Here is a 14871-nt window from a genome sequence, read left to right as displayed (position 1 = left end):
AAATTAGAAAATAAATGAAAAACTTAGTTTAGTTTAGAAGAATTACACACTGGCAAACAGCGGGCAGAGCAGCCGAGGCAATGACCGTGAAGTCAGCACGTTCAGGAGAAGCCATCGCCCTCCCCACATAAGCGGGCGCTGCTGTCGATTCAGCCATCAGGGCATCGCCCGACCGGCTCATGTGTTTCTCAATTCTCACATGTGATCAAAGGCCCTCGCCTACATTCCAAGAGCCGATGACCGAAGTTAAGATGATTCTTCGAGAAGCTTTTCAACGTGACAGAAGAGGCAATGACCGTGAAGTCGTTCACCTCCAGTGAACTGAAGTGAAAAATACGCGAGACGCAGTGGGCCCGACAAGAGTAGCAGTAGTTTTCAGTCAGTTTCGATGCTGAAGACCGTGATGCAAGAAGAGACTACATCATACAGAGACGCACCAAGTCCGCCGCTGTAATGGAATAGCAAGCAGCAGCCTCGGCGCCAGAAGACAGAAGTTAAAAGGTATTTGAAGTCTGATTTTTACGTGCCCGGGTGACTCGTGAGGACAGGAAGGAGACAGCCTCACATCGGCAGTCACCTGTGAGCTGGGATGAAGACCTGACAGCTGAAGACTGGCAAGCGGGAGTCCGTTGTTCGAGTCCGGGACACTGGCCTTCCCCCGCCGCGCCGCTCCGCTGGCCGACGCACGACACACGCTGCCGCATAGAAAGAGAAACACTGGACGCCACATCCAAGGTACCCCCATCCGATGCACGACTTCGGTCTCAATAATTAAACGGGCCACCTCGCGCTGCGCGTCTCCAGTCAACTGGGCGAGACGGTGACACGAGATACACACCGCCACACGTAATCAGACGCCGCCGCTGCCGCAGCAGAAGGCTTCGCAAACGACACAGCTGCCGCTCTGCGAGCCAGAACATCCAGTAAGGAAACAGTTGTACAAAACTTTCAATAAAAGTTATCTTATGTAAAAATGCTGTTTCATTCTACCTCATACCCGAGCCAAAGAAGAGCCCACCCTGCCCACATGTTGTTAAGAGAGAAAAATTAATTTATTTAGTATTTTCACCATGACATAATGCTTTAGAATTAAATGCCCATTGCAGTAATGCTCATTCTGACAACTGACTAGCATCAAAAGAGAAAACCCAGTTACATTTAGTAGCAAAAGTGTAACAGTTCGGACACTGTTAGAGGCGGTCAGGCTGTGTTAGTTTGTGTTTCGACAGAGTTTTATCTCATGAGCGGTGAAATAGCTGATAGCGTGTGTGAATTATCCAAGAGTTCCTACTTTCGACCATCGAAATTTTTCGGCATTTTATGGACTCGTTATTTTTCGGGTTGCGTGTGATACGAGCCGCACTTAGAAGGTCTCAGTGCGAAGCCATTGTGGAATTTATAGTTTGTCGTACTGTGGAACTTTAACAGTGCTCTAAAGATAATTCACGCAATTAATCGTGGTTAATTCAACCATCTTCAAGATCATAAGAAACTCGGTCAGGTTCTGAAATTAATTTATTGTGCACTGTGACTTTCAATTTGTTTATGTTCTTATTGGAAATGAACTCGAATTTGCGAAACTTTAAAAATTACGTGAGTCTGTACATCATTTTGCATATGAAATCCTGCTGCATTTATACTAAACGCTTTTGTGGAGAACTGGGTAGTCTGCGACGAATGTGAGTTGGCCGCCATAGGCGAAACGTGGCCAAATTTTCAGAAGCCATTTTCGTTCTTCGTGTTCTTTTCATACTTTGCACTTTAAGAAAACCAATTGAAACGTCCCCTTTGAACAATTATACATGACTGTCCTTAAACTGACACACAATATTTTTTAGCGCAACGCAGTCTGACTTTCAGAAATCCCTACAAAGGAATGGCCCTGACTAACATTAACCTGTACCTTTCACAAATCACTTACCTCACCAAAAATCTTCGTTACTCGAACTACCGCAATACAGCGAGCGCCACTACTGCCAGCTAAATAAAAGATTCAAACTACGGAAGGCACTAACTACTGATAGGCATAGTTAGCAAATGAAAGATTTTAATAGAGAACAAACAATGTATTTACCTTAATATTCATAATTGACATCCAGTCTTACAAATTTCAAAACTCCGCCATCTCTCTCCCCACATGCACCACTGCTGGCGGCTCACCTCCAACTGCGCAACGCTACGCGCTGTTCACATCCAGCTGCCGCTGCCCAACACTTTTGACTTTGTGTTACTCTGCTAAGCCAGTTTATTACTGATTTATTTTTCTTGTTTGCTGCTTATTGCATATTAGTTGTAATATTGTTGCTTACTTTGACAATTTCCATTTTTTTCATTGCTGTTTGTGTTAACTGTTTTGTGCTGCTGCATTGCCTCGTCCCTTAGTTTAGCATCTGAGCTCAGTAGATTTAAGTTAGCTTAAGAGGGGGTAGCCTATAAGAGAATGAGTTGCGATGAATTTGAAGAAATGCACTGAGAGGTTCATGTTAATCAAGGCCATTCTTTTGTAGGGATTTTTGAAAGTCAGATTGCATTGCGCTAAAAATATTGTGTGTCAGTTTAAGCACAGTCTTGTACAATTTTTCAAAGGGGACGTTTCACAATGACAGTGGACGTAGATGAAAACACGCGTTGTGAAATAGGCGTCAAAATATCACGTGTTTTGAAGAGATCTCGGCAGGACGCTCTAGAATTAACAACAGGTATAACTGTCTTAACACGCTTCTTTATTCTAAAATTGGTATCCCCGTACGTTGAGTTTCTCCAAAAATTGATTCCGTAGCTCATTAGTGAATGAAAATGCGAGGTCTGTTCCAAAAATTCCGGAACTTTGTCCACAAAATTTTTCTACTTGTACCTTTTGCTTATTGTGCATGGCTCCTTCGAAACACTCTCCTCCACAACTTATACACAGCTCCTAACGCCGTTTCCACTTCCGGAACCAGTCTTGCTACGCCTCTTGCTGGATCGCGCGAAGCGCCATCTGCAAATTTTCTTGTATCTCGTCTGTTGTTGCAAATTTCGTCCTTTCAGCAGCATTTTAAACTATGGAAATAATAAAATCCCCAGGGGCGTGGTCTGCAGAGTACGGAGGACGGGGCAGCACAGTGATTTCGTTTTTTGTGCAGCAGTCACGCACCAACAGGGATGAATGTGCTGGAGCGTTATCATGCTGCAAGAGCCACGAATTGTCTCGCCACATTGCAGGCCGTTTCCTTCTGACATTTCCTCGCAGGCGTCGCAACACGTCCCGATAGTACCGTGGATTAACAGATTGTCCCTGTGGCACGAATTCGCAATGACCCTCTACCGACACTTGGTCTGAAAAATCATAGCCGTAGACCCACGTCTCGTCACCAGCTGTGATCCTCTTAAGGAACATCTCGTTCCCATTGGAGCGATCCAAAAGCTCTTCACATACTGCGAGGCGAAAGTCTTCCTGGTCTCGACTCATGAGGTATAGGACGAACATGGCGGCAACACGATGCATTCGAAGATGTTGTGTACGAATTTCATGACATGTAGAGCTGAAATGTTACGTTCTTCTGCATTCTCTCGGACAGTCAGTCTTCCATTGGCACGCACACTTTCGACGGCGTTCGTGACACGAGCGACGTCCGAAGACGTCGAAGGGCGTGCTGAACGAGGGCCACCTTCAACTTCTGTTCGGCCATTTTTAAACCGTGTGAACCACTCGTACCATCGGGTACGCCTTAAGCACTCATCACCGTAGGCTTCCTGCATCATTTGGTGTTTCTCTGCAGAAGTTACCTTTGAGTTTCTCCTAAAATTTGGTGCAGACGCGTTGCTCCTCTAACTCTGCCAATTCTCGAATTGAGTGACACAGCGTTCTACTTAATACGCCGCAGAACAGTAACTAACAGACATACAGCAATGGAACTTCCGTCAGTTATACATTAAACACTGGCGTGTACTGGGGTGCCAAGCGCTTTTCGGCCCGTAATTACGAATGTTCCGGAATTTTTCGAACAGACCTTGTTTGTACGAAAAAAAACAACTAGTTGCTTTTTCCATCTTCATAGCAGCAATCACGCGTACCATAAATATAGCAGAACTAAAGTACTCCATTTATCCCCGGGTATGCGTTTTCAAGTTAAGGTAGCCATCCATCTGTAGTACCAAAAACGTAAAACTATCTACTTCATTGTTTAAGAATATTAATTTTATGGTCCGTAGAGTCCTACTAGAAGTACTTCAACAATAATCCATTTGCCTTGAAGCATCTTATGACGTTTTCATATATTTCATTAGCTGTCTTCTCAGAAGAAAGACTGGCACTACATTTTGTTCCTGTTCTTGCATCATTAGCGAAAAGAACACAATTTTTATCTTCTGACAATTGTCCTAATATATACACTGAAGAGCCAAAGAAACTGGTACATCTGCCTAATATCGTGTAGGTTCCCCGCGAGCAAGCAGAAGTGCCGCAACACGACGTGGCATGGACTCGACCAATGTCTGAAGTAGTGCTGGAGGGAATACACACAATGAATCCTGCAGGGCTGTCCATAAATCCGTAAGAGTACGAGGGGGTGGCGATCTATTCTGAACAGCACGTTGGGAGGCATCCGAGATATGCTCAATAATGTTCATGGTGGCCAGCGGAAGTTTTTAAACTCAGAAGAGTGTTCCTGGAGCCACTGTGTAGCAATTCTGGGCGCGTCGGGTGTCGCATTGTCCTGCTGGGATTGCTCAAGTCCGTCGGAATGCACAATCGACATGAATGAGTGGATGTAGGTGATCAGACAAGACGCTTACGTACGTGCCAGCTGTCAGAGTCCTATCTAGACGTATCAGGGGTCACATATCACTCCGACTGCACACGCCCCACACCATTACAGAGCATCCACCAGCTTGAACAGTTCCCTGCTGACATGCAGGATTCATGGATTCATGAGGTTGTCTCCATACCCGCACACGTCGATCCGCTCGATACAATTTGAAACGAGACTCACCGACAAGGCAACATGTTTCCTGTCAACAGCCCAATGTCGGTGTTGACGGGCCCAAGCGAGGCGTAAAGCTTTGTGTCGTCCAGTCATCAAGGGTACACGGCTGGGCCTTCGGCTCCGTTGAATCTTTCACACGCTGACACTCGTTGATGGCCCAGCACTGAAAGTTGCAGCAATTTGCGGAATGGTTACACTTCTATCACGCTGAACGGTTCTGTTAAGTCGTCGTTGGTCCTATTCTTGCAGGACCTTTTTCTGGTGCCAGTGTTGTCGGAGATTTGATGCTTTATCGGATAGCTGATATTGACGGTACACTCTAGAAATGGGCGTACGGGAAAATCCCCACCTCATCACTGCCTTGGATACGCTGTGTCCCAACGGTCATGCGCCGACTATAAGACCACGTCCAAACTCACGTAAGTCTTGATAACCTGCCATCGTAGCAGTAGTAACCGATCTACCAACTGCCTCTGACACTTGTTGTATCTGCCTGTTTACGTATGTCTGTATTTGAATACCCATGGCTATAACAGCTTCTTTAGCGCTTCAGTGTATATACAACAGAGGACCCAAATTAGAGTGCCACGTGTGGTTGTTTCAGATTCTACGTGTCTACTGCTATGTGGTCGATGTGGAAATGACAGATTCTGCTCCGTGCCTTGCAAATAAGATAAAATCCAGGAATCTACTGTGTCTTCTATTCCATAATGTTTTAGGTTTTGCACGAGGACATCATGGGTTACACATCCATAGAATAAGCGCGCGTTTATGGGAAGTGACAATTTATTTATTTATTTAGTTAGGCTGAGGATGTTCATTTCAGCTGAACGGAGTCACTACATGCATAAATCACAGAATTCAGGTAACTAAAAGAAAACAAGTATTTTTAGATAGTGTACACATACAACCAATGAAGAAACTCGAAAACTTTTATTTAAACTATGCGAGGAGTTGCTGTACAGGAAGAAAGGTCTGTATAATAATATACTCTGAACACCTAAGCCATTGAACTGTCGCAACACACACGCCACATTTGAAAACCACGTCTTATAGCAGAATCGCCAACTTGCTGGCCTAAGAACACCAGTAAGCAGCAATAATAATACTTGACTCGATATTTCGGGGATCCAACTGGCCGAAATATCGAGTCAAGATGATTTTAGGATCCAATAGCAAACCCGAAGAGACTTTCAATACGCCGGGAAAGCCTACGTAGTCAATGCAATAATAATACCTATACAGCTTGTGAGGTGTGCATGTTATTTTGGTAAATTCTGTTTCTTACGTAGATATCGATGTGCATAGATCACACAGAGGTAAACCACGTAACTGAGTAATCTTTGACTATTGCTACAATATCTCTGTGTTGCTCTGAGAGCGCTAGAGAAGCTGCACGCGCTCTGAGCCGTGTTGAGCAGCAGATGTGTTTTCAAGAATGTCCAGGAAATTTTCTTTATAAGTGTGACATAAGATTGACGGAATTGGCGTACGAATATTTTCATAGATTATTTTTGTGTTTTTCTGGAATGTTGAGAGATTAATGTAAGTATGCAAGCGTGTGTCACTCTTTTGTGTTATTGAGACTGGAGTAACGAAGCTCAGATAGCAGGAATGTTATAAGAACTGCTCTGATAGGGCGGCGGGATTCCCCTTACTTAAAGTCATTTTATGTAAATATTATTCTGAACATTCACTTGATTTTTGAAGCATGATTTTTGAATACGAACTTTTGAATGCGAATTTTGTCAGAAATCATTTCATACCAGTTACAATTTCCATCCTTCATTCAGTTTATTATGTACGTGTGCACAATTCATTTCGTAGTACGTAATTTTCAGCTGTAGTATTTTAATGTTGCTTTGCTGCTGCATGCTGTGCGCTGCTTTCAGAAATCTGCAAAAATGTTTGTCAAGACACAAGGTACGTGAAAATACAGTTTAGGGCCACGAATTTCTTTGTAATTTCAGTCGCACATTTATTTCGGAAATTAGGTTACATTCAGGGTAGCACTGCATTTGTATAGAAACAGCCAGCTTTAGTTTGTAGACAGTGTTGAACAAATCACATTGGTCCTTAGTATGACTCAGTGTAGTCCCAGGTTTGCACAGTACAGTTTAAGTTAGGAATTAGTTTGTCCGGTAATCAGTTTTGGGAAGCTTTGGTTGACGGATTCAGGAAGATTCACTCAGATAGAGAGAAGCTAAGAAGTGGTTAAGGGGCTCCGGAAAGGCTCAAAATCATGAAAAGTTCAATTTTTACTTTTTTGCGTTTTATGAATCTGCAGACTATTACCTTTTAATAGATATATAATTTATTCAATTCCGAAGACTACAACTATTTTTAAATTTTTTTTGAAATGTGTTCTACATGGGCGTGACCCACTGTGGCGCTGTTAAACTGCTGTCAAATGGTGTTATTTTTAACGTCCGTGTTCATCAAGTACATTTTAGTGATGTGAGATAAAGTATGTGTTGTGGCTAACCTGTGATGGTTCAATATATATCGCTGGTGTGATTGTCGATTGTTTCATGTTTATTTACTCTGTCGTTATCTCGAAAATATTCGTAATTAATTCAGTTTCTTGAGTCTCTGTTTTGTTGAAGTATAATAATGAGTAAAAGTAAAGGCTATTAGGCAAAATACACAAAGTGTCGACGAAATGAAGAAGGCTCTTTGGGCTCTTTTTTTTCATACTTCTTCAACCGATGAAAATCCCCAACATAGCATGTGTCCCAAAGAAGAAGACAGTTGGTGTAAATATAACAAAGGATTGCTAATTGGTGAAGTGTACACTCATAAGCATAGTCTGGCTCGTACAATAATGGAGGTGATAAAACCTATTTTCAGAAACTTAGCAGCACCTGAACTGTTGAAAAAGTGTATTCACGGAAAAACTCAAAACCCCAATGAAAGTGTAAATAGTGTTATATGGTCGAGAATCCGCAAGACTGTATTTGTTGGAATAGAAACACTTCACTTTGGTGTGTATGATGCTGTTGCGACTTTCAATGATGGCAACATTGTAAGGTGCAAGGTATTTAGAAATATGGGAATGAAGATAGGTTCTAACATGGTACGAGCGATGCTTGCTTTAGACAAGGAACTCCTTCGGGCTGCAGACAGGGCTGTAAAGAGTCTAGAAATACAAGCAAGAGTAAACAGGAGGAGGAACAAGAGGAAGCTGGAGGAGGAGTTTGCAGAGGATGAAGATAATCCATCCTATGGACCTGGAATGCACTAAAAAGTTAATCCAATCTTTGTCGCTCGATTCCCAAAACTTTTATTTTCTCATACTAATTATATGTTTTCTAAGGACCTTCCAAACATATTTGTTTCAAACTTTCAGTAAATGTTATACAGTACCTTCTGCATAATTTAACACAGCCTTTTTCCAAAAAACTGTATACTTTTGAATATATAAATAAAAAATTGCAAAAAATGTTGTGAATTTTCATTACAATTGAACAAAAAATCATCTTTAATATGTGAACTAAAATTTTGTAAAATCCCTGTGTTAAGTTGTAGCCCATATTCCAATAAATAATCTGTAAAAAGTTCAACTTCCTACCTCAAATACTTTGTGAAGAAAGATGTAATTTATAAGCGTTATTTTAACATTGCAAGTATACGGCGTTCCGGAGCCCCTTAAGTTACAAGCTAATTCCCACATACCACAGCCGAAAAAAATCAGGTACATTAACTTTAAACGGCAAAATTAACATATGCCACCTTCCTTTGTTAACCACATAATTTATTTGAGGTGATAAACTAAGCGTAAAATTACCGGTACAAGTTTGGCTGTGTTGCAGATGACACGCTGCATAAAGTGTAGACATGAGGGTGAAACGCCTTGTGAAACTCAGAAAATGCATAACGTAATGTAAGGTAACGTTCAAGTAATTATTATTACATTTTTAACTTGCTCAAAACTGTTGGTTTCAGACAATAAATTCCGGGATATATCCCTGTTATTATATTTATCGTACTCCACAAATTCCTTCTTTCAAGTACTAAATAAATTTCTCACAATCCATATTTTGCATACGTAAACGTCGCCTGATTCGACCGAAGAAACTAAACTTATCTGAATTCTGCTGACCGTCGTCCGAAGTCTTTACATTTGGCCACTGACATCGGTTGCACCGAGACTGCACCTGTATTGGCATCACGATTTGAAAATGTCCCCCACGTGGTAGCCAGAGACTCGGTGGTGCACACAAGCGGTGTCTCGACATTCGAAAGTTGGGAATTGGCACAGAATTCATCAACCGACCACGGCATAAGAGCCCGGATAATTATATGGGCGCTGATGACTACGCTGTTTAGCGCCCGAAAACCTCAAACCACACACGGATAATTATAATGGACATTCGAAAGTTGACCGAGTTGTTTATGTTCCGTCAGGGGACCACCAACATTCCACACATCGACACCACATCTGTCAGCGTGGTGACTGTCGTTTGTTCCATACTGGGACTGAGTGGGTTACTAGCTAAAGACTGAGTTCTTAACGTAATCCGATGCACCAAGAATAGCGAGGATATTTCACACGCATTGGCCCCACTGGAGGACCAGTGTGGCGGTAGCTTCCCTCCCCCAGTGGCTGCGGTGCCGTGCCACCAGGTGGGACTCAGAGCCCCACTGGAGGACCAGTGTGGCGGCAGCTTCCCTCCCCCAGGTGGGCCTCAGAGGGGCCCCGAGTAGTCGGTGCCGCGCACGTGCTCGCGGATCCACTGGTCGAAGCGGCGGTCCATCTCGGGCGACATGCGCCTCCTGGAGGCGCCCACCTGCCCCTCGCGCATGAAGCTGAGGCCGCCCGGCGCCGGCGGCAGGCGCAGCCGCTGCCGCGACGCCTCGACGACGCCGCCGTAGTTGGTGGCCGGGTTGTCCCTCATGCTGCTGAAGCTCAGGTGATGCTCCAGCTGCCGCACCTGCTCCTCCGTCACCTCCTTGTCCAAGAAGGCGGCCGTCTTCCGGATCACGGCGCCCAGGTCCTGCGCAGACAGACAACAACTGCTGTTGACTCTAGCTTCACCGTGTGTACCTCAAGGCTCCATTGTAGGTCCATTTCCAGTAGTGGAAATCATTATAAAGACAGGATTCCACGAAAGTAATAGTACAATATCTGAAACATGTATGTATCGAACTTATTGTGAAATTGGTAAATACATATAAGAGATAAACAATCGAGACGGAATTACATAGTTACTTTCATAGCACAAGTAACAAAATAAAACCTTTGCATTTTCTGGATGGAAATTGGTATAAGAGAACTCACTGTTCTGATGTGCCCAGTGCGTTGTCCTCGATGGTGAGTGTTCATCGGAGGTGAGGGTATCATCTGGAGTGCCCCTGGGAAGTGTGGTAGGTCCGCTGTTGTTTTCTATCTACATAAATGATCTTTTGGATAGGGTGGATAGCAATGATGCTGTGGTGTACGGGAAGGTGTCGTCGTTGAGTGATTGTAAGATGACTTGGACAGGATTTGTGATTGGTGTAAAGAATGGTAGCTAACTCCAAATATAGATAAATGTAAATTAATGCAGATGCGTAGGAAAAAGAATCCCGTTATGTTTGAATACTCCACTAGTAGTGTAGCACTTGACACAGGCACGTCGATTAAATATTGGGGCGTAACATTGCAGATCGATATGAAGTGGAACAAGCATGGCAGTTGTGGGGAAGGCGGATAGTCGTCTTCGGTTCATTGGTAGAATTTTGGGAAGATGTGGTTCATCTGCTAAGGAGACCGCTTATAAAACACTAATACGACCTAATCTTGAGTACAGCTCGAGCGTTTGGGATCCCTATCAGGTCGGATTGAGGGAGGACATAAAAGGAATTCAGAGGCGGGCTGCTAGATTTGTTACTGGTAGGTTTGATCATGACGTGAGTGTTACGGAAATGCTTCAGGAACTCGGGTGGGAGTCTCTGGAGGAAAGGAGGCGTTCTTTTAGTGAATCGCTACTGAGGAAATTTAGAGAACCAGCATTTGAGCTTGAGTGCAGCACAATTTTACTGCCGCCTTCTTACATTTTGCGGAAAGACCACAAAGATAAGATAAGGGAGATTAGGGCTCGTACAAAGGCATATAGGCAGTCATTTTCCCCTCGTTCCGTTTGGGAGTGGAACAGGGAGAGTAGATGCTAGTTGTGGTACGAGGTACCCTCCGCCACGCACCGTATGGTGGATTGCGGAGTATGTATGTAGATGTAGATGCTCTTGCATTGCTAGTACTTCCTAATTACCTCAGAAATCTTCGGCGTTGATTTTGTAGGAGTTTTGTACTTCTTGCAACGAAATTGTCTCCCACTCTTCTCGTATCGCTCTCATCAACTCACTAACTGCTTCATGGGGTTCAAATTCGAGCTATGTGCAGGCCACGGCAAGACATCGATATCTTTATCTTCAGACCACTTTTTGATTGCAGCAGAAACATACACAGAGGCACTATCTTGTTGAAACATTAGACTTTTGTCCCCTAGGTCCACAAATATTCTGATCAGTAGTGTCTCTAGCACCTCGGTGTACATGTTGGAGTTCGTTCTAGCGTTCAGCCAAGCAGTGCGTGATTTAGCTCCAACGCAGAAATCTGTCCGAATCATCACACCTACACCATCAAAATTTCTGCTCGTTCTTACCTGCTGCTCTGTTCTCAGTCGATGTCAGTAATACTGAAATCCATCCTGCGCATCTACAGTAAGCTTCTTCTCATCACTGAAGATCACTTTATGCGATTCAGCAAAATCCAGTCTAGCCTGTTTATGTCTGGTTGTAAGAGCAGTTTCTGCAGTCACTTCTGGAATATAAGACGTTTGTTATTTGACAAAATTTTCAGTGCACGTCTGGCAGTTAATGGCAACTGCAAATCAGCAACAAGTTGAGAAGAATAACGGTTTGCGGCCGTCCCTCTGCCCAGAGTAACCCTTTCTGTGCCTCAGATAATTTTCTACTTTGCCCATATTTTGTGTTCTGTCCATATTGTACTACGAATCTAACGAAATTATCAATCACTGTATTTCAATCAACTTCTTGGCAATTTGACAATTAGAGAGGCTCATTTCCTTGTATGAGCCGATTTTTCCTATTTTATCACACGAGAACTGTTCCCCTTGTGCCTGTTCCAGAATCACGGCTTATGCATGCAACACGCTCTGTCACTAACGGTGTCTGTTTGCCAGCTGCAGTAAAGACACGTACCCTCATAGTAACATAGCACACAACTGAATGCCTTTATACCGAGTTCCATCCTCAGCCACCTGAATCGTTGATATCTTCCTATATTCTGTACTACTGACTGCATTTGAACTCCTGAAGATAGACGTTGACTGTATCACAGACACAGCCCCTTTGACTGTTCAGAGGTGTCACTAAACCCGCCCAAAGATGTAAATTACCATGCACGAGCAGCACCAATTAGACGGAGGGGGTCCGACAGCCGATCAGTTCCAGTCATTCCACCAGGTAGGAGGTACACGGCTCGTGTTGTCTGTAGTTCAACCATGGTTAGACGGTCAATACCGCGGTTCGATCGCGTCCGCATTGTAACTTTGTGCCAGGAAGGGCTCTCAACAAGGGAAGTGTCCAGGCGTCACTGAGTGAACCAAAGCGATGTTTTTTTGACATGGAGGAGATACAGAGAGACAGGAACTGTGGATGACATGGCTCGCTCAGGCCGCCTAAGGGCTACTACTGCAAGAATGACCGCTACCTACGAATTATGGCTCGGAGGAACCCTGACAGCAACGCCACCATGTTGAATAACGCTTTTCGTGCAGCCACAGGACGTCGTGTTACGATTCAAACTGTGCACAATAGGCTTAATGATGCGCAACTTCACTCCAGACGTCCATGGCGAGGTCCATCTTCGCAACGACGACACCATGCATCGGGGTACAGATGGGTCCAACAACATGCCGAATGGAGCGCTCAGGACTATAATCACGTTCCCACTGGTGAAGAGAACGTGTCGCATATGCCTTGAACCAGATAATCGTCGGAGACGTGTTTGGAAGCAACCTGGTCAGGCTCAACGCCTTAGGCACACTGTTCAGCGAGTGCAGCAAGGTGGAGGTACCCTGCTGTTTTGGGCTGGCATTATGTGGGGCCGACGTACGCCGCTGGTGGTCATGGAAGGCGCCGTAACGGCTGTACGATACGTGAATGTCATCCACTGACCGATAGTGCAACCATACCGGCAGCATATTGACGAGGCATTCGTCTTCACGGACGAAAATTCGCGCCCCCATCGTGCACATCTTGTGAATGACTTCCTACAGGATAACGACAGCGCTCGACTACACTGGTCAGCATGTTCTTCAGATATGAACGCTATCGAACATGCCTCGGATAAAACGAAAAGAGCTGTTTATGGACGACGTGACCCACCAAAAACTCTGAGGGATCTACGCCGATCACAACTCAGAGTGCTACCAATACCGGACTTGAACTCAGAAGCCAGCGACAGGGGCTCTTCGGGTCCAGATGCCCGTTCTACACTTAGGCGCCATCGGGTGCTGAAACCTACCAGTGGCAGGGAGAAGATCAACCGACCGCACGACTACCGACACCCGGTACATCGCAGATGGGTCATAGAGGTCATCGTAGAATCCCGAGTGTGACCGGGTACACTCCACAGCCGGCGCGGGAACCACTTCAGCCGGGACAGCCGCCGCGCCTCCGAGGTCGCTGACGTCATCACCTCCAGGGCGTGCAGACGCTGAGCTGGACGACAACACGCACCTGGACTAGCGACAGCCGAGACTGCAGCAGAGGAACGACGGCTTCTAGACACTGTGAATAAATAACTGAGCTCTTAATCATGTCTCACTGGTGACGTCGACACTTCACAGGTTTCCCAACAGCTGTGCTGACTTCACGCACAGGTGTCTCCGTTCGAGCCTCTGTAGAAAGAAAAACGTGTGAGAAGAACTTCAACTGTGACAGCGGACACAATCTCAGCAGTACGTGGAAGCGAGCTCTCGATGCAGAGAAGGCGCAAAGACATTCGCCGCAGTGTTTACGCTATGACGGGCGCCGTTGACACATCTGTGATGAGGTAACCGACCAGTTACATACCGTCTACCGGCCATATGTGGCCACCTCAGTCAGTTGATACTGACGAAGACGATGGAGGTAAACGACCAAAGCTCGAGGATTCACCCTGAGCGGACGCGGCAACAAATCCTAGAATGCTTTGTACATTATTATTTCTTACTTTCTACTATCAGCGAACCTCTTTTTCTCAGCTTACTGAATAATAACTCCTGGATTTGTATTTATACTCTTCCTTGACTATTTGGGCATTCTTTGCTATCTTTTCAGTGCTACTGCTCCTACTCAATCAGTGTCTTCTAATTTTATGTACTTTTTACCACGAAAAGTACCTGCCAAACAAATGACTAGAAACTATTCACAGAAACACAATAATTTGGAATCAAACAGTACACATGTACTAATTTTTACAATGTTTATAAGTGTGCTATTTCTGCTTGTTTCAAAATTAAAGAATCCACTGACGACGGCGTATTGTCACTGAAACAAGTTTGGAAATAAATAAATAAAAAAAGTGTTTTGCATCAAGGCGCAACCACAATCTCACATTTTTGTGATACAGAGGATTAGTGATGATGTTCCTGGTACATGCGCATTTTTCGTTCTAAAGCTTGTCTTTTAGAGAGTGCGGGATGTGCCTGAGTGAATATTTGCCCTCATCGACGTTGTTATAAGGCTTTCAGTTTCCTTTAAAATTGCTTTTTGTCGATACAAGAGTTATCTACAGCCGTAATTTTTCCCGAGGACATGCAGCTCTACTGTATGTAGCATGGAGAGCTGCATCAAACCAGTCTCAGGACTGAAGACCACAACAACAACAACAACAAGAGTTATTAATATCAGACAA

General features: G+C 44.4%; 1 protein-coding gene across 5 annotated transcripts in view; it reads right to left on the bottom strand.

Moving 5' to 3' along the window:
• Nucleotides 1–9551: 9551 nt before the first annotated feature.
• The window catches only part of LOC126106509 (luciferin sulfotransferase-like), a 128036-nt gene continuing 122716 nt past the window's right edge, over nucleotides 9552–14871 (bottom strand). For 4 of the 5 annotated variants that reach the window (XM_049912830.1, XM_049912834.1, XM_049912832.1 and 1 more), the window contains exon 7: nucleotides 9552–9964. In XM_049912830.1, the coding sequence (XP_049768787.1) occupies nucleotides 9656–9964 (309 nt within the window). In that variant the 3' untranslated portion in view covers nucleotides 9552–9655. The remainder of the gene's footprint in view (nucleotides 9965–14871) is intronic. The other variant, XM_049912833.1, reaches the window with a different exon arrangement.

The sequence above is a fragment of the Schistocerca cancellata genome, chromosome 10, assembly GCF_023864275.1.
Source record: "Schistocerca cancellata isolate TAMUIC-IGC-003103 chromosome 10, iqSchCanc2.1, whole genome shotgun sequence".
In the NCBI taxonomy this organism is placed as follows: domain Eukaryota; kingdom Metazoa; phylum Arthropoda; class Insecta; order Orthoptera; family Acrididae; genus Schistocerca; species Schistocerca cancellata.
This window is presented reverse-complemented; position numbering and strand designations above follow the sequence as displayed.